Source organism: Myiozetetes cayanensis, unplaced genomic scaffold, assembly GCF_022539395.1.
Source record: "Myiozetetes cayanensis isolate MyiCay16 unplaced genomic scaffold, myiCay2020 scf2-11, whole genome shotgun sequence".
NCBI lineage: Eukaryota > Metazoa > Chordata > Aves > Passeriformes > Tyrannidae > Myiozetetes > Myiozetetes cayanensis.
Window position 1 is genome coordinate 16,621,232 of NW_026087411.1, and position 27,641 is coordinate 16,648,872.

At 42.3% G+C, this 27,641-nt stretch overlaps 1 protein-coding gene across 3 annotated transcripts; it reads left to right on the forward strand.

Moving 5' to 3' along the window:
* Positions 1-1,828: 1,828 nt before the first annotated feature.
* Positions 1,829-26,674, forward strand: EPHX1 (epoxide hydrolase 1). Of its 3 annotated transcripts, none has more exons than XM_050315654.1 (10): positions 1,966-1,982; positions 13,796-13,959; positions 14,229-14,413; positions 16,230-16,410; positions 18,596-18,823; positions 19,860-19,989; positions 20,673-20,887; positions 22,915-23,023; positions 23,984-24,109; positions 25,620-26,674. In XM_050315654.1, the coding sequence occupies exons 3-10, from the start codon at positions 14,234-14,236 to the stop codon at positions 25,843-25,845; spliced, it is 1,395 nt and encodes a 464-aa protein (XP_050171611.1). In that variant the 5' UTR covers positions 1,966-1,982; positions 13,796-13,959; positions 14,229-14,233; the 3' UTR covers positions 25,846-26,674. The 3 variants fall into 3 exon arrangements, with proteins under 3 accessions (XP_050171609.1, XP_050171611.1, XP_050171610.1); XM_050315653.1 differs by having other exon boundaries at positions 1,967-1,982; positions 13,796-13,946; XM_050315652.1 differs by lacking the exon at positions 13,796-13,959 and having other exon boundaries at positions 1,829-1,982.
* Positions 26,675-27,641: the final 967 nt, after the last annotated feature.

Genomic DNA, 27,641 nt, shown 5'->3' on the forward strand with positions numbered 1-27,641 from the left:
GGAGTTACTGGGAGGCTGGAATTGGCATCTTTAGAACAAATAGGGGACAGAAGAAATGCAATTTTTCATTAGTTAAAATAGTCCAATAGAATATTGTTCTGGTTTTGGCTGGGGTAATTTTCTTCACAATAGTATGGAGCTCTGTTTTGGATTTGTGCTGAAAACCGTGTTGATAATATAGAGATGTTTTTATTACTGTTGAGCAGTGTTTGCACGGCATCAAGGCCTTTTCTGCTTCTCACACCATCTTACCAGCGAGGAGGCTGGGATTTCACAAGGAGTTTGGAGGGGACACAGCCAGGCCAGCTGATCCCCACTGACCAAAGGGATATTCCACACTAAATGGCATCATGCTCAGCACATAATGCTGGGGGAAGAAGAAAGAGGGGAGGGGTGTTTGGAGTTACTATTTCCCCCAGTAACTGTTACGTGTCACAGAGCCCTGCTTGCCTGGAGAGGACTGAACACCTGCCAGCTTATGGGAAGCAATTAACTAATTCTTTGTTTTACTTTTCTTTTGTGTGCAGCTTTTGCTTTACCTCTTAAAGTGTCTTTATTTCAGTCCATGAGTTTTCTGACTTCTACTGTTCTGATTCTCTCTCTGATTCTGCTGGTGGGGGAGTGACTGGCTGCATGGTGCTTGGTTGCCAGCTGGAGTTAAACCATGACAAGTATCTATATGGTAGCTGTAATAAACTGTTATGACAGTGGCACATAATAGAGTTGCATTTTTATCTGTCATCCTGTAAAAGTTGTATTTACTGTGAAATTCAACATAGTCTTATTTGTACGTTTGTGAAATCTCTGTAGTCCTACAGAGATGAATTACTACTAATGCTTTTGGTCTCAAGAAAAGTAGTATGGAGCTGCTTGTCCAGACAGATGCCCCAGAAGGGGCAGAACTCAGCCAGCAATTTGGTGTGGAAAAAGAAAACAACAAAAAAGGACAATTCTTACTCACAGAACAGTTTAGGCAAATGTTGCTTTAAAGCAGATTACTTTTTAAATTTAGCTACTATTGCTGCTTATAGCAAAAGATCATGAGAACTACAGCCAGTACTCTGGGCAAAGGACTGCTTGAGCAGACTAGGATGATTTGGTACAAGAGGCTGAAAAAGGTATGACAGGAATCATTATCTGTGATCACAAGTCCCTCTGTTGGGCCTTCCACAATCCAAACAAGAGAGCTGAGATGTCATGGAAGTGATAAAAAGAGGAAGACTGGAACTTAGGAGTGAAATGATAGATGAAAAAATGAGATTGAATGGAAAAGCTTTGAAGAGATCAAGAATTTAACATTTGCTTGTTACATTTTTACTGATGGGGTTAGTTGCTACAGCTTGACCTTCTGAGATCTCTCTGACCAAGTCTGTAACAATACAGGTCCAGAAAGAAAACACCCCTGTCAAGCACATAGTCAATGCTACAGCACAGGAGCTGGGGAGGTGCAGCAGTCTAAAACGTGATTCTCTCAGTCAGCCCTACTACAACAGTCTAAAATGTGTTTCTCTCAGTCAGCCCCACTCCAGCGCATGAAACACGGGTGAGATTGGCTGGGAGGCCATTTAGGAAGCTCTCAGGTGGTACCACTTGGTGGCTGCCCGGCCCTGCCCCAACTGGCATTGCAATGGTGAGTCAGTGTTTGCTGGGCTGGACCCTCTCACCCTCCGTGAGCCCCGTGCTCCGGAGCCCAGCCTGAGCTCCCGGCTGCCTGAGCGCTCCAGGGATCCACCAGCGCGGTGAACAAAGGGGACAAAGCCTCCGCATCCCTGGGCTCGTCCGGGCACAGCTGCGGCGGCCGGGAAGAGTCCCGGTCAGTGCCCGGCTCGTCCCGGCGCTCCCGTTCCCTCCCCTCGGCAGGACTACATCTCCCGGCGGGCCCGGCCGGGGCCGTGCCCCTCTCCCGGCGTGCCGGGGGCGGCCCCGGCGGCACTGAGGGGAGGAGAGGGGAGGAGAGGGAAGTGCGGTCCCGACCACGGCAGGTGAGAGCGGGTGGATCCCGGTGTTTCCCCCCGGGGCGGGTCCCGTTATATCCCTGGGCTGGGAGCGGGGGAGTCCCCGGGCTGCTGCGGGGGTTGTGAAGTTCCCAAACGGGAGGTGAACGGTGCCCCGGTAGGGGGAAGAGCTTAAAACTTCCCATCCAGTAAGCGGAATTAGTTTTCCAAGCGATTCCGCGTGCCGGAGCCAGCGGGCACGGAGCTGCGGGAGAGCAGCCGAAAATGGCAGTGTTTTGGAGAGCGCAGCTGGAGGTATCCACGTATTGACAGTGCGAATTACTGAAGTCTGGATAATGCAGTGGGCCGGGTGGGGATACTTAGGTTGATTTTGGGAACAGGAAGGCCCTAATCTGCGTTTCTGTGGGGAGCGTAGATGCGACATTCCCGACGGCTCACTGGAGCCTGGGGCTCTTGGCCAGGTAAAAGGTTCCTGATAAGCTGGCCTTAATGCTGACACTGCTTGCGGCAGCAACGATTTTATTTAACATTCCTTGGGAATGTGGCCTGGTTTCCCAGTTTAGTTAGAGTAAGCTGCTTAAATTATTGGCATATAAATGATTTTGGTTTGGTTTTGTTACCCGTCTCGAAAAGGGGATATGAAATTGAACTTTTATTATTTTGTTTATGAGTAATTTGCCAAACCTGAAAATTGTTTGGTTGAGTACTGTATACATAATTCCCTTTGCTGAGCAAACCTTTTAGGGATGAGAAGAAAACCTTTTAAGTTTAATGACCGTATTTTGTTGCATAACTGAGCAATCTGCAAAGACTAAGCAAATTATGTACTTTCTCCTCAAGTTTGGCTCACTTTGTCAGAATTCAGTTGGGATTTTGACTGCCCAGCAGTTACAGCGTACCATAATCAAGTACACTGCTTAATTTTCTGACTCTGTTGAATTAGGGCACTCTCTCTTCTTTTTTCTTTCTTCTCTTCGTAGCATAGCTTTATAAAAAATAAGACAACTTGCCTAGTTATTGTAGGTGAACCTACAAGATTGGATCTGTTTTGGAGGCAAGTGTCTCCAGTTTACTTGAGTGACAAATGCAGGGTTAACATTTTGATTGGCATTACTCTTTGGAGAAGCCATGCTTCTCCCCTGAACCGGATATTACTCCTGTCTGAAGTAAGCTAAAACTGAGACTCGAGTGCACAAATTGCTAATGGTTACTGAAAATCGATGGAAGATAGGCCCCAAAAGCAATTAAGCAGCTTTGAAAATCAATCCACAGTTGAAGTTGTCCAAGGACAAGGATTAGATCTTTGTCAGAGCTGAAGTCCTTGTGGGGAAGGTCCTGGCACAGTGTCAAGTTCGTGACTCTTTGTTCTATATCTTTTCCAGTCTGAATTCATGTATAATAACTTGCGTGTGATTTGCTTAAACTCTGCTTCTTTGTTATTTCTTCCAGAGTTTGTTATTTTTTTCATATGTGTAATCACGGTGTTGAAGTAAATTATTTGAAATGGAGCACAGTTGATAATAACCAGTGCAGCCAAAGTCCACACACAGAAAATAGATTTTTGATTACTGGGTGTTTTTAAAGGCCTTCTTCCCTCCCCTGTTGGTCTACTGTACTTTATATATTTGATCATTCTGTAGGGCAACACCATGCTTTCAGCCTGTTCCTTTATTTGGGTTTCAGCAAAACCTTCAGACTTACTTAGTATTTGCAGGCATAAAATGGCAATGTTTTAATTTGGTAAGCACTGTGAAACAAGCTCAGGCTCCTTAGTAGAATATACATGGCCAATTTGTTCAGAGTAATTACAACAGGTAAATAAAAAGATTTGGGGTAATAATTCCGGAATGGTAATACTCCCAGAAATTCTTATTGCTGCAGTAATAGTTTGTCAAGTAATTTGTCAGTGGAGCAGTAATAAAGCAGGGATGGGGGTGGTAGGTGAAGTACAGCTTATAGCTCTAGGCAAAATGAATTGATTATCTCACATATTCCTATGCACATTTCTTATATTATAGTTGGAATAGTCAAATTTTGTGGCCAGATGAGCAGAGGTAAAGCCTTAGCTTTGTGGCAGAGTGTGCACTACTTCATTGGGCTTACAAGAGTGTTTTCTTCATGCAGTGCACAATCCCAGAACCAGGGCAGTCTTCTTTAAAGTGCAAGATCCAAATGTAGCAAATACTTCTCTAATTACTGTGTGAGTCCCTGAAGAAAAGTCACTTGGAAAGTAGAGCATCTTGCTTCTCTCTGAAGAGCTTTGGTCTGCTTGTAATTAATGTTGAAAATACTTTTTTCCCTTCTGAATACTACTACTGAAAAAGTCCTGGATTCTTCCTCTGAACACATTATTTTTAATTAAAAGCATCATTGTGTGTGTAAATGAGTATTTACATAAATAGTAAAGCACAAAAAAAAAATCTACCTCTGAAATGACATTTGCTTTAATATCTTGGTCATGCTAGACACAGTTGGATGGCTGACAGTGATTTGAATATGCCCTGGGGTTTATGGTTGTTTTCTTAAAGCAGCATTATCGGCTCTTATATATATATATATATATATCTTAAGTGTATTGTTACTGATTAAATGCTTTCTGACTGACAGGGCTGGGAATATTTCTGTGGGAATTGTGGTAGCCATGCTTTTTTAAGTTTCTTTTTTTTTTTTTGATAGTGTATTTGCCAGAATGTGATCATGTTTATCAAGGGATCCTGCTGAGTTAAAGAACAGGAGCTGTTTTCTAGGTTCCTTCTCTGAAAAGGGAGCTGTTCTTGAACATTCCTCCAACTTTTTTTTTGGAACATCTGTGTTGGAAATTATTAGGTGTAACCCACAACGCAACTAAACACTCATCAAACTTTTTTTGTTCTTTCTTCATCTCAAGCAGTTTTTCTCATATTTATTGCACCCACCAGTCAAATTTTATAAGCTTGTGAATTCTGTAATGAAGACACGTAATTATTGCTCTCTCAGTTTTTTCTCTCTGTAGCCTGCATATGTTTTGCTCTCTGATAGAAGACAACTCTTTCTCAGGTTAAATGGTGATGCATTATTAATCAAAACCAAAGCTCTGTTGAAGGACCTAGTCCTCTTGGTTGCTTCATGAAGAGTGTTAATTACTCCTGTCTGGTGGCTACAGGTAGTGCACTATTCTAGATGAAACCAGTAAATCCAAAGAGAACTTAAATATTTAGTTGTTATTAAGAGTGAGATAAAGTAGCAAGAATTTTTCTTGTTACATGTTTACTCTGGCACATCCTTTTGGTGTTGCAGTTATTTGACAGAAAATGATGACTACCATCTGTTCCCCTCCTCTGTCATCATTCAAAGTTCCTTTTCTCATTGAGAATGAAGTCTTCATAGAGAGATAACAAATTTTGATCTCTTCCTGTTTCCATAGACACAATTAATGACTTATAGCTCCGGGCAAAATGAATTATCTTACATACTCTTATGTACATTTTTGTATTATAGTTGGAGTATTCAAATTTTGTGGCCAGGGAGTCTGACATTCTAGAAAAAGAGGAAATCGGGAATAATAGAGGAAGGAAGGAGTGTCATCATAGAGGTAAGAGGGAGTCTGGAATCATGAAGGAAGGAGAGAGACTGTCATCATAGATGCATGAAGGAGTGTGGCATCATAGCGGAAAGAAAGAGTCTGGCATCATAAAGGAAGAAGGATCTGGGATCCTGTCTGGGATCCAAGACAAAAAGGAGGAAGTATGGAAAAACAGAGGAAGGAAGGAGTCTCATCACAGAGGTAAGAGGGACTGTGGCATCATAAAGCAAGGAGAGAGTCTGGCATCATTGAGGGAGGAAGCAAGAAAGGAAAGAATCTGTAATAGTAGAGGTAAGAGGGAGTCTAGCATCATAGAAAAAGGAGGAAATCTGGAAAAATGGAGGAAGGAGGGAGTCTCATCGCAAAGGTAGGAGGGAGTCTGGCAACAAAGAAGGAGAGAGTTTGGCATGACTGAGGAAGGAAGGAGTCTACCATAATAGAGGACAGAGGGAGCATGGCATCATAGAGGTAAGAGTCTGTAATCACAGTGGAAGGAAGGAGACTTAGAAATTAAGAGGGATTGTGGCATCATGAAGGAAGGGAGTCTGGCATCAGAAAGGAAGGAGATAGTCTGTCATCATCTGAGGAAGGAAGGAAAGGAGAAGTCGGTAATAATACAGGTAAGAGGGAATCTGGCATCATAGAGGCAGGAGGGATTCTTGTGTCAAAGAGGAAAGAGGGAGTGTGGCATCAAACAGAAAGGGAGGAGTCTGGGATCGTAGCGATGGGAGGGAGTCTCAGAGGTAAGAGGCATTGTGGAAGTCATGAAGGAAAAAGAGAGTCTGGCATCACTGAGGAAGTAGGAAAGGAAGGAGTTCATCATAATACAGGTAAGAGGGAGTCTGGCATCATAGAGGATGTAGGGAGCCAGCCATCACACAGACAAGAGGTATTCTGGAATCATAAAGGAAGGAGAGATTCTGGCGTCACAGAGGAAGGAAGGAATCTCATCACAGAGGAAAGAGGGAGTGTGGCATCACAGAGGAAAGAAAGAGGCTGGCATCATAGAAAAAATGAGGAAATCTGGAAAAATAGAGCAAGAAAGAAGTCTCATCATAGGGTTAAGAGGGATTGTGGCATCCTGAAGGAAGGAGGCATCCAAGAGGAAGGAGAGAGAGTCTAGCATCATTGGGGAAGGAGTCTGACATCACAGAGGATGGAAGGAGCCTGGCATCATACAGATAAGAGGTATTCTGGAATCATGAAGGAAATTGGATCCTGGCATTATGAAACAAGGTACGAGTGTGTCGCCATAGAGGTACAAGGGAGTCTGGTGTCATAGGGGAAAGAGAGTCTGGCATTGTAGAAAAAGCAGGAAATCCAGAGGAAGGAAGGAGTCTCGTCATAGAGGTAAGAGGGATTGTGGCATCAAGAAGGAAAGAGAGGATCTGGCATCACAGAGAGGATCAGGGGAGTCCGGCATCACAGAAGTAGTAGGAAGTCTGAAATCGTACAGTAGAGGGTGAAGGGAGTCTGGTATCATAGAGAATGTAGGTGGTTTTGCATCATACAGGAATGATGGAGTCTGGCTTCAATGAGTGTGGAGGTAATTTGGCATCACAGAGGTAAGAGGGTGTCTGGCATCACTGTGGAAGGAGTGATGGAAGGAATCTCATCATAAAGGTAAGTGGGACACTGGTATGGTAGAGGTAAGAGAAAGTCTGGCATCACAGAGGAAGGAGGGAGTCTGGTATCATAGAAGAAGGATAGAGTTTGACATCATAAAGGTAAGAGGGAGTCTTGCATCATGGGGGAAGGAGCACGTTTTCATTCATGCTGCTCTTACTACCTGGATCCTAATTTAAATTTGCAATGTGCACCTCATCTGTTTTGCCTGTTGCCAGAGAATTCCTCTGGCAGTCTTTATATTCATCATTTCCATCTCCACACCTTCTTTTAACTGAAAGATTGTCATGTACTTTCTTGTTATGTACTTCAAACTACTTGCACTCTTTTTTCCCACCCCCCCAAAGCACCATGTATATGTCAATTCTGCATGTTTTAATAATTAAAGGTTTTAGTAACACAGTTTTCTAACAGTTCTAATTCAAAAAGCTTGTAAATCTGCCAGTTAAAGAAGATCTTTCCCTCTCTAATTTCATGGAAGAATCTTAAGAGACTTAGACTAATGGGAAAGCCCACAGTAAACAGGGCACATGCTGTGCTGTACCACCAGGCAGGGCGGGAGGAAACTGAATCTTATCCAGAGATCAGACTGGGCAAAACTTCCACAATAATACCATGGCAGGGAAGGAAGGTAACCTTTTACTCTTCAGTGCTGGAGGATTTGGTGAAGCTAAAAATAGAGCCCTTATTTACCTTAAGGCCTGAGGAACAATTACCTCGATCTTCCTTCCCTATCTGTAACATCTTAACTCTTTTGGTTCATCTGCGATATTTTTTTTTTTTTCCCCACCCCCACTGGAAAATGCAGATACTGGCATAGGATGAGGAGGTTAACCTCAGTTTTGCTAGAAACTCCAGTGGAAAGCAAAACAGAACAATGTGTTACTCAAAATTTCTTTTCAGACATTAGGTATGAAACTTTGAAGTAAAGCTCAAGATGTGTTTTGGACTCTTATTTTGTCAGACTGTGTCACTTAGTTGGCTGGATACTGGCTAAGAACTGTTTTAAAAACTTCTTATTGGCATGATATGCCTTTCATTTTTTGACTGTAACATGTCATTTGACAGAGCACTCTGTCTTGGAGACCTGGCTTTCTGTTGTGTCCACCCTCCAGTTGTATGCCAGGCTTCTGTGGCTTCTCTGCATGGATGCTAAAAGCCTGTTCTTGTTGAAATTCGAGGGTGATGGAATAGAGTAAATGCTGGATATGATAAATAGGATAAAATCTTTGCATGATCTAACCTTAATGCATTATTACAATAGCTTTAACTGTTGTTCCACCCTGAATTATCATGACTGAGCAGTGCTGATTTAAGAATCCTTTTGCTGCCTTTCTGTCTTAAACAGAAATTATTGCAGATGGAGAATAGATCTCCTTTCCTGTGAATCATGCACAGTTGTTAGGTCACAGTAATAGGCATCACACAGATCCCAAGCTGGATTCTGCCAGTTTGTTTTTCTGTAAACCAAAGGCTTTTTTTATACTCTTGGAAGGAAGTGGGTTTGTTAAAGCATAATAGAAGCGAAATAAGGGAAATTGATATAAACAAGACATGTTTTTAAGTAGCACAGAAGAATGTGTTGGGCATGGCTTTGAAAGAGCAAATAATGTTGCAGAAAAAAAAATAAGTGTTCTTGTAAACTGAGTTTTTTCCTCTTAAAAATGTGGCATGCAGTATTTTAAATTATGATTGTGATATGAGCTTTGACCGGCCAATGGTTACATAAATATGCTGACTCTGGGTGAGGCAAAGTGGATAACAGTGAACTTAGTCCCATACGACTTCTCTTTCATACTTAACTGGGTCTTGGTGCCTGTCAGCTTTCAGTGTAGTACTGGAGAGTTAACAACTGATTGCCACAGGATCATAGGAGAAATGAGGAGGGAATATGTTGTCTAAGGCGCTCAACTACACCCCTGGAACGACGTGCCTCAGGGACTAACTGCTGTACGTGCAGCTTCTGGGTGATGCATGGGGGACCTCCAGACCCTACACTGGCTCTGTTGATTGTTCCTGTTGTCCAAGGGACAAAGCAGTGAAGAGCTGGCAGGGAGCAGTGTCTCAGTGCCTCAGGTGTGGGGTGTTCCTCAGCACTGATGGAAGTGTACCCCTGACCCTGTCCTGGGAGAGGCCTGAGAGACTGTGGTTTCCCTTGCCTTGGGGAGGTGACCTCATTCCTTGCCTGTAGCCTTCGGATTAGGTTCCTGCTGTACTGGCTAATTTCTGATTGTGAACGGTCTAGAAAAAGACTGTAAAATAGAATGATATCATCTCTTCCTGCTGTTTTGGAGATAGCATTGTGTGCCACCTCCCTATGGCAGTAAAAAATGTAAATGCTAAATTTCTTATCGAGACAAGGCAGAAACTCTGTTGGATTTGTACTTCCTGTCTTTGATTCACTTCCCTGCGTAGGATGCTTTATTTCATCTGATGCCTACCTCTCCTCCATTCCTGCAATGTTAATGTATCGTTTTATGCTCACCTGGGAGATGTTATCAGTTGTATGCAAAGCAATTTCTGTGTTGCTAAGCTATTTTGAAGCTTGTCATAATGCTCTATAAACTACAGAAATAGTAAGCTTTTCTCATACAAGTGTCTTGACTTGATGATTTTCTGTCTGTTTCTGGTGCTACATAATGACAAAAATGTGATGCCTGGAGATGGTAGCAGGTAGACTGAGGGTGAAGCTTTAGGGCCTGTGCCATGTGTTAGTCCCTTTCAAGCTGTCAGTGCTAAGGCACCCTGTTACAGGTGCCACGAACTTTGGAAGTCCTTCCGTGGGTTGTTTTTCCTTCAGGTCTCTTGGGAAGAGCAACCTGCAAGTGCTGCTCTTCAGGCAAACTGATGCGTAAACAAAGATGCTGCAGCAAAGGGTTGCCTTTTCGGTAAAACCTAACGGGGGACTGCATGTAACAGAACAAAAATAAACAGAAACATCCCTTCTAAATCGAGCTTTCTCCTGCAGAGTAATTATTAATCAATAAACCTTGCGTCTGACAGGATCAGAGCATGCCAAGTGCTCTGAGCTACCTTGCAGTGTGCTAGTAAACCAACCCTGGAGAGAAAAATGTTATTAACCTTAAGCTGTGATTACCCCTGGCGTGTGTCTGGAAGCAGCGTGGTCTCTCGTGTCTTTTGCTTCACCCACGCCCCAGCAGTTTTGCGCTGGTGGGGTTTGATAGCACCACTCGGAGCTGTGGGGTTTGTGCATCGTTCAGGCTATGGTAGCTGGGTTGCAAAATGGGGTTCCAGGTTGAAAGTCTGCACAGTTGCTTATTTCTCCAGTAAGATGTTTCAGATGTATTCTAACGCTGCAAGGCAAAGATGGATGGTTACTGGTAGGATGAGATGGGGATTTTACCGTTAACCTATTTCAGAGGTGACATCTCCAAAGATAAATAGCGTTGTTCTCTGGGGCATCTGCTTCTGGGCACTGATGAAGACAAAGCATGAGACGGGACATGACTTTGATGTAAATAATAATTGCTCTGTTCTGTGGAGCTCTTAGCTCTGCTGTTAATGCGTAAACAGAGGACAGTGCAAATCAAAATGCAAAAAAGAGCTGAAAACCAAGAGTATTTTCAAGAGGGAGCAATATCTTTACTATAAAGAAGTTTAGGGACTTTCTTGCAAACACATTTCTTGAGATGCACTTGGCCTGCTTCAAGAGGAGCTAGTTTTTAGGCTGTTTACTGGGCCCCTTGCATTTCAACATTTTTCTTTCAAAACATGTTTTTAAAGCAGCAAACCAAAAGCATTCTTCCTTGAACTCTTTAGGTTAAAAGTACTGTCTAAGGTATTTAAGTGCTGTCTATAAACAATATCCACCCTGGGGTACAGCAAAGTCTCAGAGCCTAAGTACTTGACCATGGAATAAATGGAAATATTTTGTTCTAAGGTCTTGCCTTTGGTTGCATAAAAAGAGGAAAAAGCCAAACCAAAACATGAACTCCCTTTGAAGTACTCAGTTATAAAGGCAACATGCCAGTGTGGTTGCATGAAGAGGCTTCAGACAATAAAAACTCCAGCATTTTGTTGTTGATGTCTCTGAAAACTGTGAGTATAGAAAAGTGTTATTGTACCTGTTTGTCCTTCCGCATTTGCGGTTGCTGCTGTGTTGCTGCACCACAGAACAAGTGTAAGGAGCTAATAACTTCCATTTCACAACAGATCTCGGTAGTGATTAGCGGAGGAAATTCTGGTGCAGATGCGTCACGACTGAGGATGCTTTATTCTGTTCAAATAACACACACAGGAGTTTTAGAGAACCAGCTTGAATAGCAGACTTGGGAAATCACTGAGTGCATTTGCTCTAAGTGGTCTCCTCTCGGCACAGGCTGGAGCGTTTGGTAGGAACATGCTGCGTTCCAGCAACTCATCACCAGCAAAACAATCCCTTTGAGTGTGCTGTGAACTGGTGCAAGTCAAAATACTGCTGACGCACTTTGCCCTTTTCTTCCTGTGCACTCAGAAAAAAAATGTAGCGTAGTTGGAGCTCTAGGCCCCTGTGTTTGTTGTAATCAGGAATTTTTCAGGCGCTTTCAAGGGAAGTGAGGTTGAGTATAGAGGGTCTCTCTGTTAGCAGAAAAAAATCCAACCAATATCAGAGGCAGCTCCTTCAAGTGAAAATGACGTCTCATGCAAATCAATTTGTCACCAGTCCCGATTCTCTGCAATAGGAGACAGAATTGTTGTGAGACCTGAAGATGATTTTGGCACTTGGTGCTGGTTTGTAAACAAGCTCATCCTCAAGTCTGTTTGGAATTAATTGCAAAAATGGGTGTCTGTTCGCACAGTGAATTCTTTCCGCACAAGGTCCAGGGTGAATGCAAAATAAACATATTTGCATGCAATTCCTCCCATATCTTCTGCCGCAAAAATTCTGGTTTCTCAAGTCTCCTTGAGAGCAGATGGGGGAAGCAGAAATGTTTTTGTAGCTCTGGAGACTCCGATGACTTAGGACATGCGAGTTCCTTGCTAGAGGATGGGCTGAGATTCTTGGTTCTTGGGCAGTTCTGTATTAGGTGCTGTGCCTCTGTCACTGTGTTGGCAGAGGCCACGGTGCTGATACAGCAGAAGCCAGGAGAAAGAGTCCTCTGTTCTTCTAGGTACCCCAACCATTCTGCCTGAACAACAGGGCTGGCTCTCACAGCAGCTTTTTTTGTTTGTTGCGGGGCTTTGTAAACATATTGAAGTTGGCCAAGAGTTTGAATTTTTCTGTGTGGTGTTTACATAGTTGTGCTGGTAAACCTTTGGAGTTTAGACATGGCCTGAGTTCTGTTGTGATTTCAGGGAAGTTGCTGTTCTTCTCTGTGAAAACTTAGTAGTAGAATTGTCATTAAATACTGTAGAAGGTATCATTTCTATGTGAAGTGCTTTGATCTTTCTAGAAGCCCCTCCAGTTGTCCTTTGCAGTAAAATTTAATTGTGCTCAGGATGCTCCTAGACTATATTGGTGTATGTGCTGAGGCAAGCTGAAATTGGATAAACTTTTTTATTCTGGGGCAAGTTACAGCCTGAGTATGGTAGAGGTGGGAAAAGAGTGTTGTCTTGTGCTCCAGAGAGCACTGTGAAGAAAAACAAGCACCAGTGAAACAAATGAACATCAAGTTTTCTCAGTGCCATCATTCCCAATAGCTCCAGCCTCTGAGGATTCACGCACTTTTCAAGGGTGAAGCACTTGAATATGTAAGCAATAGATTTTCCTGTAGCTTGCTGTCCTATCTGCATAGTTCCTGACTTCTGTACAGATGTTTTAGTGGGTGCTGGTTTTGACCATTTATTAATTTATTGTCAGCCATAAGAAAATTAAAGTCAAGAAATTGACTAAAATGTGTCCTGTCACATTAAGGCACCACACAGGTCAGCTTCATTCCTGCTTTAATCCTGTGAACTCCCATTAACTTGTGTTAAAATTCCTGTTTTGATCCAGGAATAAATTTGGTGCATTCTTGATGACTCTTTGAGCCATTTCAGAGCATCAAATTACTCTGCAGCAGTAAAACCAACAAAACCTTCTGGCTCTAGAGAAAACGAAGAAGTTCTGGGTCATAAAAAATCCTTGCCCTACAGAAGTTTTGAAATACTTCATGTCTTAGCAATTCCCCAGCAAATGAGTGTTCAAAACACAACATTCTTTAAAATTATGCATCAAAATGATGATAGTACTGTTCTCCAAACCACTTTATAAACGTTTCTTATTCTTAAAGGCATGCTCAAAAACATTAATTATTGAAGAGTCTGAATATTTTTTCTACTTGCAGCATAAAACAGCTCAGATATATTTAAAATGGATTTTTTTTTTTTTTTGCTAAAGTGTTCTATGTGACTGAAGCACAACAGCCCTGCAGCTGGGTTATGCAGATGTGCTGTGAAATCAGGTTGTTCTTCACTTTGACAGAATTTTATCACTTGGGGAAGTGATCATATTCTAGAACCAAGAGAGCATGCATGTGGTTTTCTCTTTAAAACAGTTCAGAGGAAGAAAGGAAGAAAGGGAAGGTCCTGTTACCCTTTGCACTGGTGTTCAAGGGTTATGCAGATATGTCCCTGCCCCACTCTCCCAGGCTGACTGGGAGGTGCAAGGTGGCTGCCTTCACGCTCTTCACTTTTTATTCTGTACATATATCTTGTTTTTCTTTCCCTACAGATTTATAGCAATAGATATATAAGCCTTACTGAAGAGATGCTCTGCATTTGAAGTTGTGGGAAGTATAGAGGTTCAGAGGAAGAGAAAGCATTAAACCTTCTTTACTGTTGAAGCTTAACTGCGATTGTGGACCACTGAGGAAGCCAGTGTGGTACATTTTATCGGTGAACTATTTAATTACTAAGCCATCTCTTGACTTGCTTTGAGTTCTGATTTTGTTATGTGTCTTTTATTTAAAACAATTCTTCCCCACTTGAGTTGCGTAGGTTAAAACATTCTATTTCTGAAATTCTGCAGAAGTGTTGATACACTGTGAGTGACAGAACATCATGTAGATGGAATCTTGTCTAAAAAGGGAATAACCCTCTATAGTCTTTACAAAGTATGTGTGTGTATCTGTTAGGTTTACCCAAGTTCTGTTCTTCTCTTGCAGGCATTATGCTGCTTGAAGTATTCCTGGTTCTGGGGACAGTCATTATCTACTTCTTATTTTCCAAGAAGAAAGAAGAGACACTGCCCTTCAAAGATGGATGGTGGGGCAAGGGACAAAAACCTGACACTAAAGAAGATACAACTATTCGGCCATTTAAGGTGGAAACTACAGAAGAAGAGCTGAGCGTAAGCAAATCTCTGGACTGGGGAGAGAGAAATAAGAAATGGCCAGATAAATGCAGAACTTGCTTAGAAGTAATTTTTAAATTGAACCAGTAGTTACACTTGTGAGAATGAGCAATGATGTCCAGGTCTTGGGGGAAGGGACTTCCAGTACTTCAGAAGATAGGTATGGATAGGCAGATTTTATACACTGCTGTACAATTCTGTTCTCAGCTGGCTGTTGCAAGATTACTAGTAAATAAACCTGCTCTGCAAAGCCTAATAAACATAAAAATCATATTACAGATTACTCAACTCTGTTTTTCTGTTTGTGCACTTTGCTCAGTTTGTGTAGATGAGAATAAGAACAATGTCTTTCTTTCTTTCCAAAGCAATTACGAATACCTCATTTTCTTGACTGCTTTATGTTTGCAGCTGTGTTGGATGCTGATTCTTCTGTAATTAATGGTCTACTTTGGTCAACACTAAATTACTGCGGTAATTACAGTAAACACATACGTTGCAGAATTTGTTGGATAGAAAGATTTTGATTGTGTGTGTTTAAGCCAGGGATTGAACAATTTCATAGATCTGTGTGGAGTCATGGTTTAAACAATACTCATGGGATTGCTCATATTATTCATTTATAATAGCTTCCTAATTTCTCAGCAAGTCCTGGGTTTTTTAACACTTTGCTTGCCCTTCATAGTGATATCAATGGACATTGATCTCCTTTCTGTTTTCCCCTTACACTGCAGATAATTTCTAATGCTCAAATATTTTTGAAATGTGCTATTCTGTATTGCAACAGCTCTTGCAGCATAATTCATCAGTAGAAAACTCTGGTTTTAAATGTAAACTAGGAGTTACAGTTACGTGATTGAACGTTACTAAACCATTTTAAAAGGTGTCGAGCATAGACAAAAAGCATGTATGTAAAGACACGTTTAAAACTCCGTTTAGAAGTCCATGCTTTGTGTACACGGATTTTGAAACACTGAGTTCACGTTCTGACATCTTGCCTAGGCTGAGACTGCCTGTTCAGTGAGGCGTGAGCCAGTCCTTACACTTAACTCATCTTAGTCAGAGTGGGAGCTATATCTGTTGCTCTATTGGAAAATGCTGTTCAGGTTTAAACCCCACAGAGGCTTGAGCAGCATCAGATTTCCAGACCTGCCTTCCACCCTCAACTACTCTGTTTGCAGTAGGAAGGGGCTCTGGGCTGTCCTTCCCTGCGGAGTGATTTTGGAATCATTTTGCAGTATCATTGCATCGGCATCCCCTTTGAAGTGCAGTGGGAAGGTCACTTTGATAGCTATTCTAGACTGGGAAACTTTAATTTCAGTCTAGTTTCACCAGCTCTATGGCCATGCAAAATCCCTCAGACTGTTTCCCAATGAAGACATCCCACCCCTCGATTTGGGAAGGAAAAGAAAAGGTTTGGGGCCAGATTCATGCCTTGATTGTGAGGTTGGGCTCACAGGTAACCTAGGGAACAAAGTACCCTGGAAAGGCAACAAGACTTAAACTGGGAAGCCACAGTAGTGTCAGCAGAGCATATTGTCCTCTGTGGTTATCAGCCTGGCAAACACGTTATTCAGCCCTGCAGAACAAAGACAGAGAGTGCTAAGAACAGCTGTAAATGGAAGAGGAAGGAGGCCATCTGGAGGAGGAAAAGAATTGGAACAGCTGATGGAGCATCAGCAAAAGGCACAGGTGTTTAATTAGAGATGTTATTTTCATTGTTCTCATTTTGCTTGGGAATAACTAGAAGCTGTGCACAAGAGAGCCCAAGACAGCAGACAGAAGTGTTTTAATGCCTCTTTCTTTTTCCCTGTAGGACTTATTTAGGAGACTTGACCAGGCTCGGTTCACTGAGCCACTGGAGAACAGTTGCTTCCATTATGGGATCAACTCAGTATATCTCAGGAAGGTTGTCTCCTACTGGAAAAACCAGTTCAACTGGAAGAAACAAGTTGAAGTCCTCAACAAGTATCCACATTTCAAAACAAAGATTCAAGGTTTGTAGCTCTTCCCCTTAAAAAGTAAACAGTAATACTTAATCTTCTCTGCAAGGCATCTTGGTGGTGAGAATGCTCTGGTTGTGTTGGATGGGCCTTCCCTCCCTGGCTGCCCTAGGATGGATCATTGGCATCACTGTTGAAGCAGCAAGAAATTCCTTCATTGTAACTGAAGCCTTTAGGATAGGGAATGACAAATGGAATTCCCTGTGCATGAGTGGGTTGTCAGCTGGTGTTAACAGGAGCCGAGCACGGGCATTTGGAAACAGAACTGGATCTTAAGACGTACACATGTTCCCTGACTTGCATGCAGTCATGCAAAAACACCCGCAGATGTCTCCTCGTGCTCCGTGTAGGTCCCCAGCTGCCGCTGTCACAGCGATGCCTTCAGCCTGGCAGCCTCCTCAGCTGGGCGTGCTGGCCGCTCAGGTTTGTCCCCGCTCGGCAGGACAGATGTGCTCTGCTGCACCATTTCAAGCATTCGTAGGACTAGGAATTTAGAGTGCCTTTGCCTTGGGGTTGATGTGCTGCCAGGTGCGAGAGGATGGTTTGTCTTTTCATTCAGAGCGTGCACACGTGTTGGAAGAGGTCGTTCAGGTAAGGTCTGCTGGTGCTGGAGCTTGGTCAAACTGCACGTTTTAAGATGCTTGATTTAGGGTTGTGCTTGGGTCATTTGGGAGTGCAGCTGTAGATCTAGAGCACAGCAGGCAATTGTCTCACATGATGGCAGAATTCAGGCTTAAGAGTACGTTGTATGCTTTTGCACCCCTAATTTTGGTATGTTATTTCAAACGGTGCAGTTTGCCATAATATTTAAAATGGATTTGGGACAATAAATGGTTAGATCATAAAGCTTTTATTTAAATGTATACAACATGGTTACTGCTGGAAAAGATATAACCAAAAAAGTCTTCGATTAAAAAAGGAAAAAAAATATCTGAGAGAAGAAAGGGAGAAGCAGCTAAGGACAATGCACTATGTATAGCAATGGGAAGAGCAATTTCAGTGTTAGGAAAGATTACAGAGAGGAGACGTGAAAAGACAAGGTCAAACATGCTGTATATCAGATTCCTACCTTCTGTCATCACTTGAAAGTTTTTCAGAGAATACAGAGATTCACAGAATTGTCAAGGATGGGGAAATCTCAGTCAGTGAAAGAAGGTGGGATCACTTGTGAACTGGAGTTGATGTGAGTAAAATGTGCTTAAATACATCAAGCAAATTGCTGTTTCTTGGAAAGCAAAGCCCTGAATGGGGTTTTAGGAAGAGCAGTTCACCTGAAGCACAAAGGGCAGTGCTGTGTGAAGCCTCCTGCTTACATAGAGAAAGGATCAGAGAGGAAACAGGACTGCAATCGTTACCTTTTACTTAACAAGGAGGAGACTGCTACTAGAACATAATCTCCTGTCACGGTTCACACACTTAGAGATACTGAAAGCTTTGGACAAAAGGTAGAAAAGAACTACAAAAATTAACTCCCTTTTAGCAAGGCATTTTGTCAAATCCTTGATTTGGCATTGATTGGTTTATCAGCAGTTGTGTGGCTTGATTACAGGAGGCCTCCATAGACAGAGAATACTTACCGAAGGCTGTTTAAATTCCTTTTGCTGTAACATTTAGGATCAGTGGCCGGAGACAGAAGCCAGACGTGTTCAAGTGGGAAGTAAGGCTTGCACAAAACGAGGAAAGTGATTAACACCCCCAAACAAACAGCTGCTAGTTGAGAAGGATTCCCTATCTCTTGGTGCCTTCGAGTTGCAATTTATGCCTTCAGGAAGAAAAATCTGTGGTTCACTGGAGCCTATCCCATGCCATATAGGGACATTTGGGTAAAATTTAAGGGCACTTGGATGAAATGATGTAATCGTCTCTTCTGCCTTTAAGCTGTGTGAGTCACTGTGTTACCGTTAGTAGATTGCTTCACTTCTGTCTTAATTTGCCAATTTATTTTAAAGCAGAAATACACCAACCTCATTTGGCTGCTGTGATGCTTAATTGCCCATTGTAAAGTACTTTAAGGTCCTTGGATAAATGTATCCAGAGAAGTGCAGTGTGTTTACATCCTCACAAAAAAAAAAAAAAAAAAAAAAGGACTTCAGAAAAGCATTATTCTTAATCTGTTCTTTGACTAGTTTCAGTGCTGTGGTAAATTTGAGCATGCTAATTAATAATTTTATTTTTACAGGCATTGATGTCCATTTTGTTCATGTAAAGCCTCCTCGTTTGCCTGAAGGCCAGTCTGCAAAGCCATTATTAATGGTTCATGGTTGGCCTGGCTCATTTTACGAGTTTTACAAAATTATCCCTCTCCTGACGGATCCTGCAAGCCACGGCCTCGGTGACGAACACGTTTTTGAAGTCATTTGCCCATCTATCCCTGGTTATGGTTTCTCAGAAGCACCCCACAAAAAAGGTATGATGCATGAGAAGGAACTGAGCTACCACAAACCCACAGTCTCACAGTGAGATAGCCCCTGCTAGCAGCACAGTAGCTCCTCTTACACACTTCTTGTTTTCCCAGTGTAGAAATAGAGATCCTGTGTGTCATGTGGGAAGAGGGAGATAAGAGAGTGACTTTAGGTGACATCACTGAGTTGTTTCTGGAGCAACATATAGATAATTTTAAAAGAACTATAAAAAGCTGTGAAGTGACAACTCAGGAATTGTAATTGAGTCCGTGAATTGTCTGTGAGTGAGCCAGCAGAGTAAATGTAATTTATTACTGTTCCTCTTGGGGGTTTTGAATCCATATTCGACAGCATTACACAGGTAGGTGAGAAGCAACAGTTGAAACAAATCAGTTCATATTATCTGCAAGGCAGATTGCAGCCTGCTCGTTCAGCTTGTGCTTTCAATTATACAAACACGAGCTGCATGAAATTGAAGCAGGGTAGTATTTAAAGTCATACTGACTTTAGTCTTTAATTATGCGTGCAGGTGAATGATGTGAGGAAGGTTGGGTTTGCTTTTCTCTACTTCCCTGTTTACAGTTTATGTCGTCAGTGTCTAGTGAAGTGGAGAACTGCATTACTAGTGGAAACTTAGAGTTTCCAACTATCATAAAGATGAGAGTGTGCTCACAGTAGACAAAATAGAAACACACTCCCTGGGCAATGCTCTGTGCCTCTGGTGGGGCTCAGCTGGAGTATGACCACAGTTTAATTTAAGGGGAGTCTGGCAACCCTTTGATGGGGCAAGTGCGTGGGCAAGTGGTGGGATTAGAAGAACACTAGTCTGCAACAAAGGCTGGACTTGGTCCTTTCTGCTTGCTCTCTAGACCTTGCCCAGGTGGTGTGCAAAGGCTTCCATATGGTCTGTCAGGCAGGCAAGGAGAAACGGACTTGTAGCTTTTTAGGAACTTGACTGTTGCCTTTATGTGGAGAATAAACGCTGCAGGGTCAGAAGTGTAGATGGAATTAATACATCAGTGTTCTTTTCTTTTAATGCAGACTTTAATTCTGTAAGTGCTGCTTCTGTTTTCTATGAATTGATGCTCAGACTGGGATTCAATGAGTTCTATGCCCAAGGTGGTGACTGGGGCTGGCTCATCTGCACCAACCTGGCCCAGATGGCTCCCAAGTGAGTACCCCTTTGGTAGAGCACTGCAGAGCTGTTTTATTCTGTGAGTAGTTATTTCTTGTGCACTTGTAAGCTCTTGTCCAAGTCCTCACGTGAGCAGTCTCTAATTTCTCTCTTTGCTGCTCAGCGTTAAGCAGTGATAAAAAATTACATACGTTAGTTTATATTATATACCTGTTCTTTCAAACAGTTGTGCAGTACTTTTGTAATGGTCCTGCTGAGGTCTGGGCTGGGATAAGTACTTGTAAGGAAAAAAAAAAAAAAAAAAAAAAAAAAGGAGGATTTGTGGCTTAGTGCCCAGGAGTGTGTGCTGATTACTGACTGCTGTCCCTTTGACTTGTCATTTTTGTGTGAAAAGCCACACTGGAAAGTACAGCTGAGGTCATGGTGTAATTAGCAGGGTGGAATTTAAGGGCATGCATTTTTGTTAATACCATTTTAAATGTTCGTGGTCACAGCACCAAGCCTGCCGGAGTTCAAGCAACATTTGGTCAACACTGTCAGGCACATGGTGTGATTTTTTTTGGCATTGTCCTGTGCAAGGCCAGGAGTTGGACTTCAGTGATCCTTGCGGGTCCCTTCCAAGTTGGGATATTCTATGATTCTCTGATTCTAAATGTAACAACTTTGAATCGCGTTTTATTTTCGTTAATTTGTGGGGCTTGTTCTGTTTTTCTTTTTAGCCACATGAAAGGTCTCCATTTAAATCTAGCCTCGGTTACGAAGGTGGGATTCACTCACGTGCTCTCCGTTCTGCTGGGCCGCTACTTTCCTGGGCTCTTCGGTTTCCAGGAGGAAGACGTCAGGAGGATGTTCCCCTTCTTGAAAAAAGGGCTCTACAGGATCCTGGTGGAGTCTGGCTACGCTCACATACAGGCTACAAAGCCGGATACTGTTGGTAAAACAAACAAGCCAAACCCCAACCTTTTGAGCTCAGAGTACTTAGTCTGTTCATTTTAGCTGTAGTTCTGTAGAAACAAAGTGTCCTGCCTAAAATATGCAGAAAATATATTTTCTTTTTCCTTTGAAGTGGGAAGGTTGGAGGTTTTAAAAGGTGAGCTCCTTTTCTCTATCCAAGTCAGCAAGGGTTGCTTATGGGTATATAGCATTACACTCCTGCATGCAGCAGCAGTGTATCTGCACATCAGAACTGAGCATGCTCTAAGTGCCACTGACCTCATTTCTAGTTTTCATAAATAAAATAGATTGTTTAATACTTTTCCACTTCTGCTGCCACTGGGGACTGTAATTCCATTTCAAATGCAGCCAGGCTGAGAGCGAAAAAGAGTTTCTTCTCAGAGAATGGATCACATTCAAATGATGTAAACTGTGAGAAGCTTTTAGCTGTCTCAGCACACAGTGTAACTTATTTATTATAGAGATAAGTAATACCTGAGAAGTAAAATCAAATTTTATTTTCACTCATTGTTCTGAATCACTTGCAGACTTTCAAGGGAAAAAAAAGTGTAGCTATGAATGTTCTTTCTAGATGAGCTAGTCACTCAGATTGCTCAACTGCTTTAAGTATCTGGGTATTAAGTGTTTCTATTTTAAAAACATCTTTTGTGACTGAATTGGACAACTGAGTCAGGAATACTGACTGCATTCTAGTTTAGTGCAGGACCAATTCACTCATGGATTTTATTAAAAACATAGCTAAGGAAAATATTTCCTAATGGTCTTCCATAAGCTCAGCTACAGAGGCAGGTATGTTCTTAAAATGTGTAGGCAAAATGATAACTTTATGGATTTAAAATAATTTTACTTCCACTGGGTTTTGGTTTCTAAAGCTTGCTAGTCTGTTGTGCTTTAGGAAAGAGGGGGAAGCTGACAGCCATGCTCCCTTTTTGGCTGATTCTTGTCCCTACCAGTAGTGTGTGGTCTGTCAGAGCAGACTCTGCAGACTGGGAACCAGCAGCCAGTTCATGCTTTGGGAGCCCGAGCATTCCTGCAATTCTGAGGACAAAGGAGAGAGGAATTCTCTGCAGTGGCAGGTTCCTGTAATCAGCCTGTAGGATCTGATTGATCCTGTAGGATCAATGTCAGTTTTCCCTACATCTAAACAGATGTGCTCCTCTTTACTCACAGGCTATTGCTTTTCTAGTTCAGCAGATCTGGGACGCGTGCTAAACAGAACTTTTTCAAACACTTGCTATTTCAGTTATCAGTATTAGTTGTTTCATAACGAGGATTTCAGTGTCGTGTTTAAATAGCAATTACTGATGAAATTGTGCCAGCTGCAGTGTTAGGCATCTTTTAGGAAGGTTCAGTTGCATGCGTGGAACTTCAAATATATTGCTGTTCCTTGGGAACAGCTTTTTCTTAGGTTTTACTGAGCAGCTGGGACAATTTATGGTCCCTGCATTTCACAGCACTAGGATGTGTGAGCAGAGTTCCAGGTGCAGGTGAGTTTTTTCTGTCCAAGCAAAACAACCTATAAAAGCTATATTAAGGCTTGTTCTACATGAAGGCAGTTGGTTATTGCTAGTTCAGAAGACAGACTTTTAGTCAAGTCTTGCTCTTCCTTAATGACTTTCTAATAATCCTTAAAATGTTTTTGCTGTTAGGTAATACTGCAAATCCTCCTGGGCATGTATAGGCATGTGGGGTTTGGCCCTGTAATACTGTTTAATACATGACAACTTCCAGATTAATGGAAGCAAACCCTACTTGGCACATAGAGCTTAATCTTATTAGCCTACAAGAAAAAATAAAAAAGCCAGCAGAAATCCAGTACTGTTACATCAGTTCAGGATTAAGTGGTTCCAACTCATTGCAATGTATTATTTATTTATTTAAGAACACAGCTGCTGGAAGACCTTTGTAAAGTTACATCTGCTGTATTGTAACAGGCTGCTTCTATAACAGTCTGAGTTCAGTAGCTGGATATCAGAATTTCAGTTAATTTTACCTCCTCCTTTGCAGGCTGTGGTTTGAATGACTCTCCTGTAGGACTGGCTGCATATATCCTGGAGAAGTTTTCTTCCTGGACTGATCTGGAATTCCAGAATTTGGAGGATGGAGGACTAGAGAGGTAAGCCTTTTCTCTTATGCCATTTTGGATGAGATGACTCAGCCCCGAGTCATAGCTAAAGAGGTTTGTCTGCTCGCCTGGCAGGGAGCCTGTGATGACCACAGATGGTGCAGGGCTCTACTGTAGCAGGCAGACAAGCAAATAGGCCATGGAGGCTGATGTATTCCCTTCCCACTTTGATCTCCTAGAAAAGAAATACACCCTGCAACTTCTGGATATTAAAACTGACTTAGGGGGAAGAATCTCATTAGGATACAAAATCCGAAAGTTTAACTTACATTAAGATGCTGGGAAACAGAACTCTGTATTTATTTTAATACTAACAATTAACTCTCTATGAATTTGCTTTGGATGGACTGGTTTTGCTTCCTCTACCTACCATTTGCTAATACAGGACCATTCTTAGGGTGCAGCAGAAATCCAAGATGAAATCCCATTTGAGAACTACCTGGCAGGAATGGAGTGAAGTGGCACGTTATGAAAAGGCCCATTTGAGTAGAATGTTTGCACTTCATACAACTAATGATTGTATATGGAACATGCACTGTTTACAGCACGTGTTGGTGTGTGGTGGCTCTGTTGAAGGCTCACGGCAGCATTTCACATCATCATTAATAAATGGCACAAGCTGTTCCATGTGCTATTCTGCTCCCACACTTCCAGTCTATGGACAGGATAGACAGCTATGCTGGAGCATAAGGTGCTTGTTGGAGTCTGCCTTCCATGTAGGAGTTAAAATGTCACTTCCCAGTTTGTGTGTGAAAGCCTTTAACATCCCTAGTTGGTCACTGACAGACGGAGGGGGAGTTGTACACTTCACCTCTACACTCTTAAACCAACTTAATTGGTCTTTTTCCTGTAACTTTTTGTCTTGCCACCAAACCAAAGTCAAGCCCCTACTAAAATAATGCAAATCAATGTTCAGTTCTAACTAAGCAATCTCTGGGCTTACCTATTCAGGAAGTTTAACCTGGATGATCTGCTCACCAATATCATGATCTACTGGGTGTCAGGCTGCATAGTGTCCTCAGTGCGTTTCTACAAAGAAAACTTTCAGAAGGGGATAGGCACACAGAAGCATGAAAAGTAAGTGTTGGTTTTTTCTCTGTAAATATTTTGCCCTGATTTTAATTTTATGGTTGCAGACAGATTGTTGCCTTATAGATGCTGCAGGTTTCTGAATGCTGAGGAAAAACACTGCTGTGTCACAACGTTCCTCTGCAGGACAGGCCTGGTAGTTGATGAACTGTGTTGTGCTTGGAAAACACAGTAATTACTTAGGAATCCTGAACCATCAGTAAGGACATCTGGCTGGAGGTGCTGCTTGAGGGCCTCCCATTCACGGTGTACCCATGTACTTCCAGATTTTATTTCAGCTACTAAATTAGCCTGTGACTGAGTCATGCGGTCAGTTTTGTTTAGTTTATTTGGTTTGTAGTTTTAGTACTTTTCTGGACGCACTTTGCCTATTTCTGCAAAAGTCTTAAGTCCTGCCTTTGGAAGCAACTTCAGCCTACTGACAAACTGGGTAAGTCAGAAGTCAGTAAGACTGATGTGCCTGCTCCACAGACACTAAAGACAGCAGCTTGGTTGCATATACTTGTTGTCAGCTTGAGTGTTAGTGAAAGCTTAAACCTGCCCTGAGGTATTTGCACCGACAGCTTACTGCTATGGTATTCATTTAGCTGTGAAATGATGCTCTCAGGAAGCTAATTCAGTTCTTGGAGCTGTAGTGGCTACACTTGGGGGCAATATCTTGCTCTGGTTCTGCCTACATGAGATGATTTATAAGAGCTTCTATGGGCCTGGAGGACAGAGCCTCAAAGGCTTGTGTAAAATTAGGCACTCTGATCTCAGGCTTCCAGGGGTTACATGCCCAACACTTTTTGTATATACATTTTAAAGTCTTGTCACTCCTGACAATGCAGCTTATGTGTATGAGACATTTAAACCTAGAAAATGTGGCTCTCCTTATAATGAGCACGCAGCATTCCACTTTCTAAGAGACTCTTGCCCTCAAACCTGTTTGCTTTCTTAGACTTCTTAATGCGCAGAATGATTTGTAGAGTGCATTTGTGCCACTTTTGTTGCCTAAAGCAAGAGCTACTTTACAGGCTAAAGTCTCACATTCAGAAGTGTTTCTTCTGAACTAGTCTAGATTTACTCTCTATTTTCTTCTCCCTTCCCCTTTGCAGCACTTTGAAGTAATTCTTCCCCTGCCTACCCTCTAGTTGTTCTGCCAGGTTCAACATGTTTGAGTTGTAATCTTCACTGTAAATCTCTTGAGCATGAGTGCAGCATGAAGAAATTTGCTGCCCACCACCTCCTAGAGCTCTCTTCTCCATTTCCATGCTTCTAACTCTCATGCCCTGGATCCCTTGAAAAATTGCTTTAATATAAATGTGTGCCAAAAAAAACCCTTTTTTTTTTTCTTCAGGAATTAAGGTGTTGTCTTCAGTTTTAGGATCTGGAAGTCAAGTTTTAATTGTCTAACCACAGTGTACCCAGCTGTTTAAGAACAACATTGTTGGGGACTTTTCACTTCTTGCAGATTTAAGTGTTTGAAAGAATAAAACTATTTTCTCTCCTCTCTCAGGCTCACAGTGCAAGTACCTACTGGCATTGCCTCCTTCCCTAATGAAATCATGCACACACCTCAGGCTTGGGCCCAGAAGAAATACACCAATATAGTTTCCTTCCATTTCATGCCTCGAGGTGGCCATTTCGCAGCTTTGGAGGAACCTGAACTTCTCGCTAAGGATATTCTGCAATTTGTGGGGAAAGTAGAGAAAGAGCAACTTTGGAAAAAGAAAAGGGAATAACTTCCCTGACAAACAGCAGGGTGGGTGATTACTTTTAGTTTAGCACATGTACAGGGCTTACTAAGTCTACTGTAATCCATGTAATTAGATCTTATTACTGATCAGACATGAGAGACAACAGCAAGAAAAATGCAGTATATCTCCATGAGATGCTGCCATGGGGACCCACTGATTTTGGGTTGGGGTTTGTTTTTCTTTTGTTCAGCTAGGCTAAGAAAGTAGCAGGAAGATTACTTGGCTATCTTCTAGAATGTGTTCTTTAGTATTCCTGACTCTTTGAGATTAAAATATAGACCTTACAACATAACTAACAGTTTAATTGTTATGAAAGGTTTTTTTTTTTTTTTTTTCATGGCAGCAGTAAAACTTGAGTTGCTGTAAGCATGGAGTTCCTCACATAAAGAATGGGGAGCAGCCTAGCAAGACCTAACTTGCATGAGTGCATCAGGTAATCAGCATCAATGATCTACCTTTAAACGAGCCCATTGCCTGCTGCTGGCTGCCTTTCTCTTCCAGCCTGAGCTGTTAAGCAGCTTCCTGGCTGTGAAGAAGCTCAACTCCTCTGTGCCAGGGCTCCTGGGATGGCACCATGCAAAGAGCAGCTGGAACACACAGGTGCCTGTAGGTCGGACCAAAAGGAGGGGCTGGGTAGGAGTAATTATAGCCCAAGCTACCTCTGCACTGAGTTTGTACTCGTAACTTAAATCATAGCCCAGGGTAAGCTCAACACACTGTGGTTTTGCACTGCTTTTGCAAGGCGTTGTAAATACTCTTACTGAAGAATAAAAATTTGATTAATTTGAAATAAAAAGAAACTCGCATTAAAAAATTTGAATAATTCTCGTGTGTTTGTTTTAAATTTTTAATAACTGAGATTTTTCTTGATACCAGCTAAGAGTAGCATCAGTTCAGAACCAACAATTCTGTTTTTGAAGACTTCACTTGCTTCCAGATTAGTAGTGAGCACTAATTCTGTGTCTATTTGTAAATGCTTTCATCAGTCAAAATATGCGTTCTTACTTGCAAAATATTGCGTGATTCAGTCCAGTCTGTTTTGAATAGTCAGGAAGAAAACACAGACTCATTCACTTTGCAGTAGACTCTGCTCAGAGAAGACCCATCCCCAAACTTGTTTCAGGTGCTGTATATCGAGAGAAAGTTGCTTATTCAGGAGAGATCAGCTCATCTCTGACAATGACATCTGTTTACAGGTACCACTACACACCCTCCTGCACAAGTCCTGATCTCTGACCATTTGGTTTTGCCTTTCCTCTGTGCCCTGTGGGGGCCTTGTATTTCAGAGCTGGAGACCATCCCCTCTCATCTTTAATGCACGTGCAGACATCTGCTGTGGTGAGAGGGAGCTCTGCCATACACTGATATAACTGAACACTTCCCCAGGGGCTGCTCAGTCACAGTGCAGATAAAGGAAGGGGAAGGAAGTTTGCTATGTGATACCTGCCAAACCAATTTTCAGATGTGAGGCGAAGGCTCAAAGCATTTTCTCTATCCCTTCTGGAGCAGATCTGCTTGAAGGGGCCCAGCCTCGATGAGAGAAGGCACATCAGGATTCTCTTTTGTGATCTTATGTTACAGCAGCTCATCCAGGCTCAGTCAGTCATCAGTGAGAGCTGGACAAGAAAACAACTGCCTGTAGAACCTTTCTATTTTTAAATATGCCTCTCAGTGCTCAGCACTCTGAGACAATGATAATGAACAGAGGCAGTACATGAGCATGTCCTTGCCCTGCTCTGCACACCAGGTAAGGGCACTTCAGCCAACTACAAACCTGAGCT

Bases quoted from the DNA above. Each gene is read 5' to 3' on its own strand.
- EPHX1 (XM_050315652.1), top strand. From the start codon at position 14,234: ATGCTGCTTGAAGTATTCCTGGTTCTGGGGACAGTCATTATCTACTTC. The intron at 14,414-16,229 runs GTAAGCAAATCT...TTTTCCCTGTAG, and splicing joins CTACAGAAGAAGAGCTGAGC to GACTTATTTAGGAGACTTGA. The intron at 20,888-22,914 runs GTAAAACAAACA...CCTCCTTTGCAG, and splicing joins TACAAAGCCGGATACTGTTG to GCTGTGGTTTGAATGACTCT.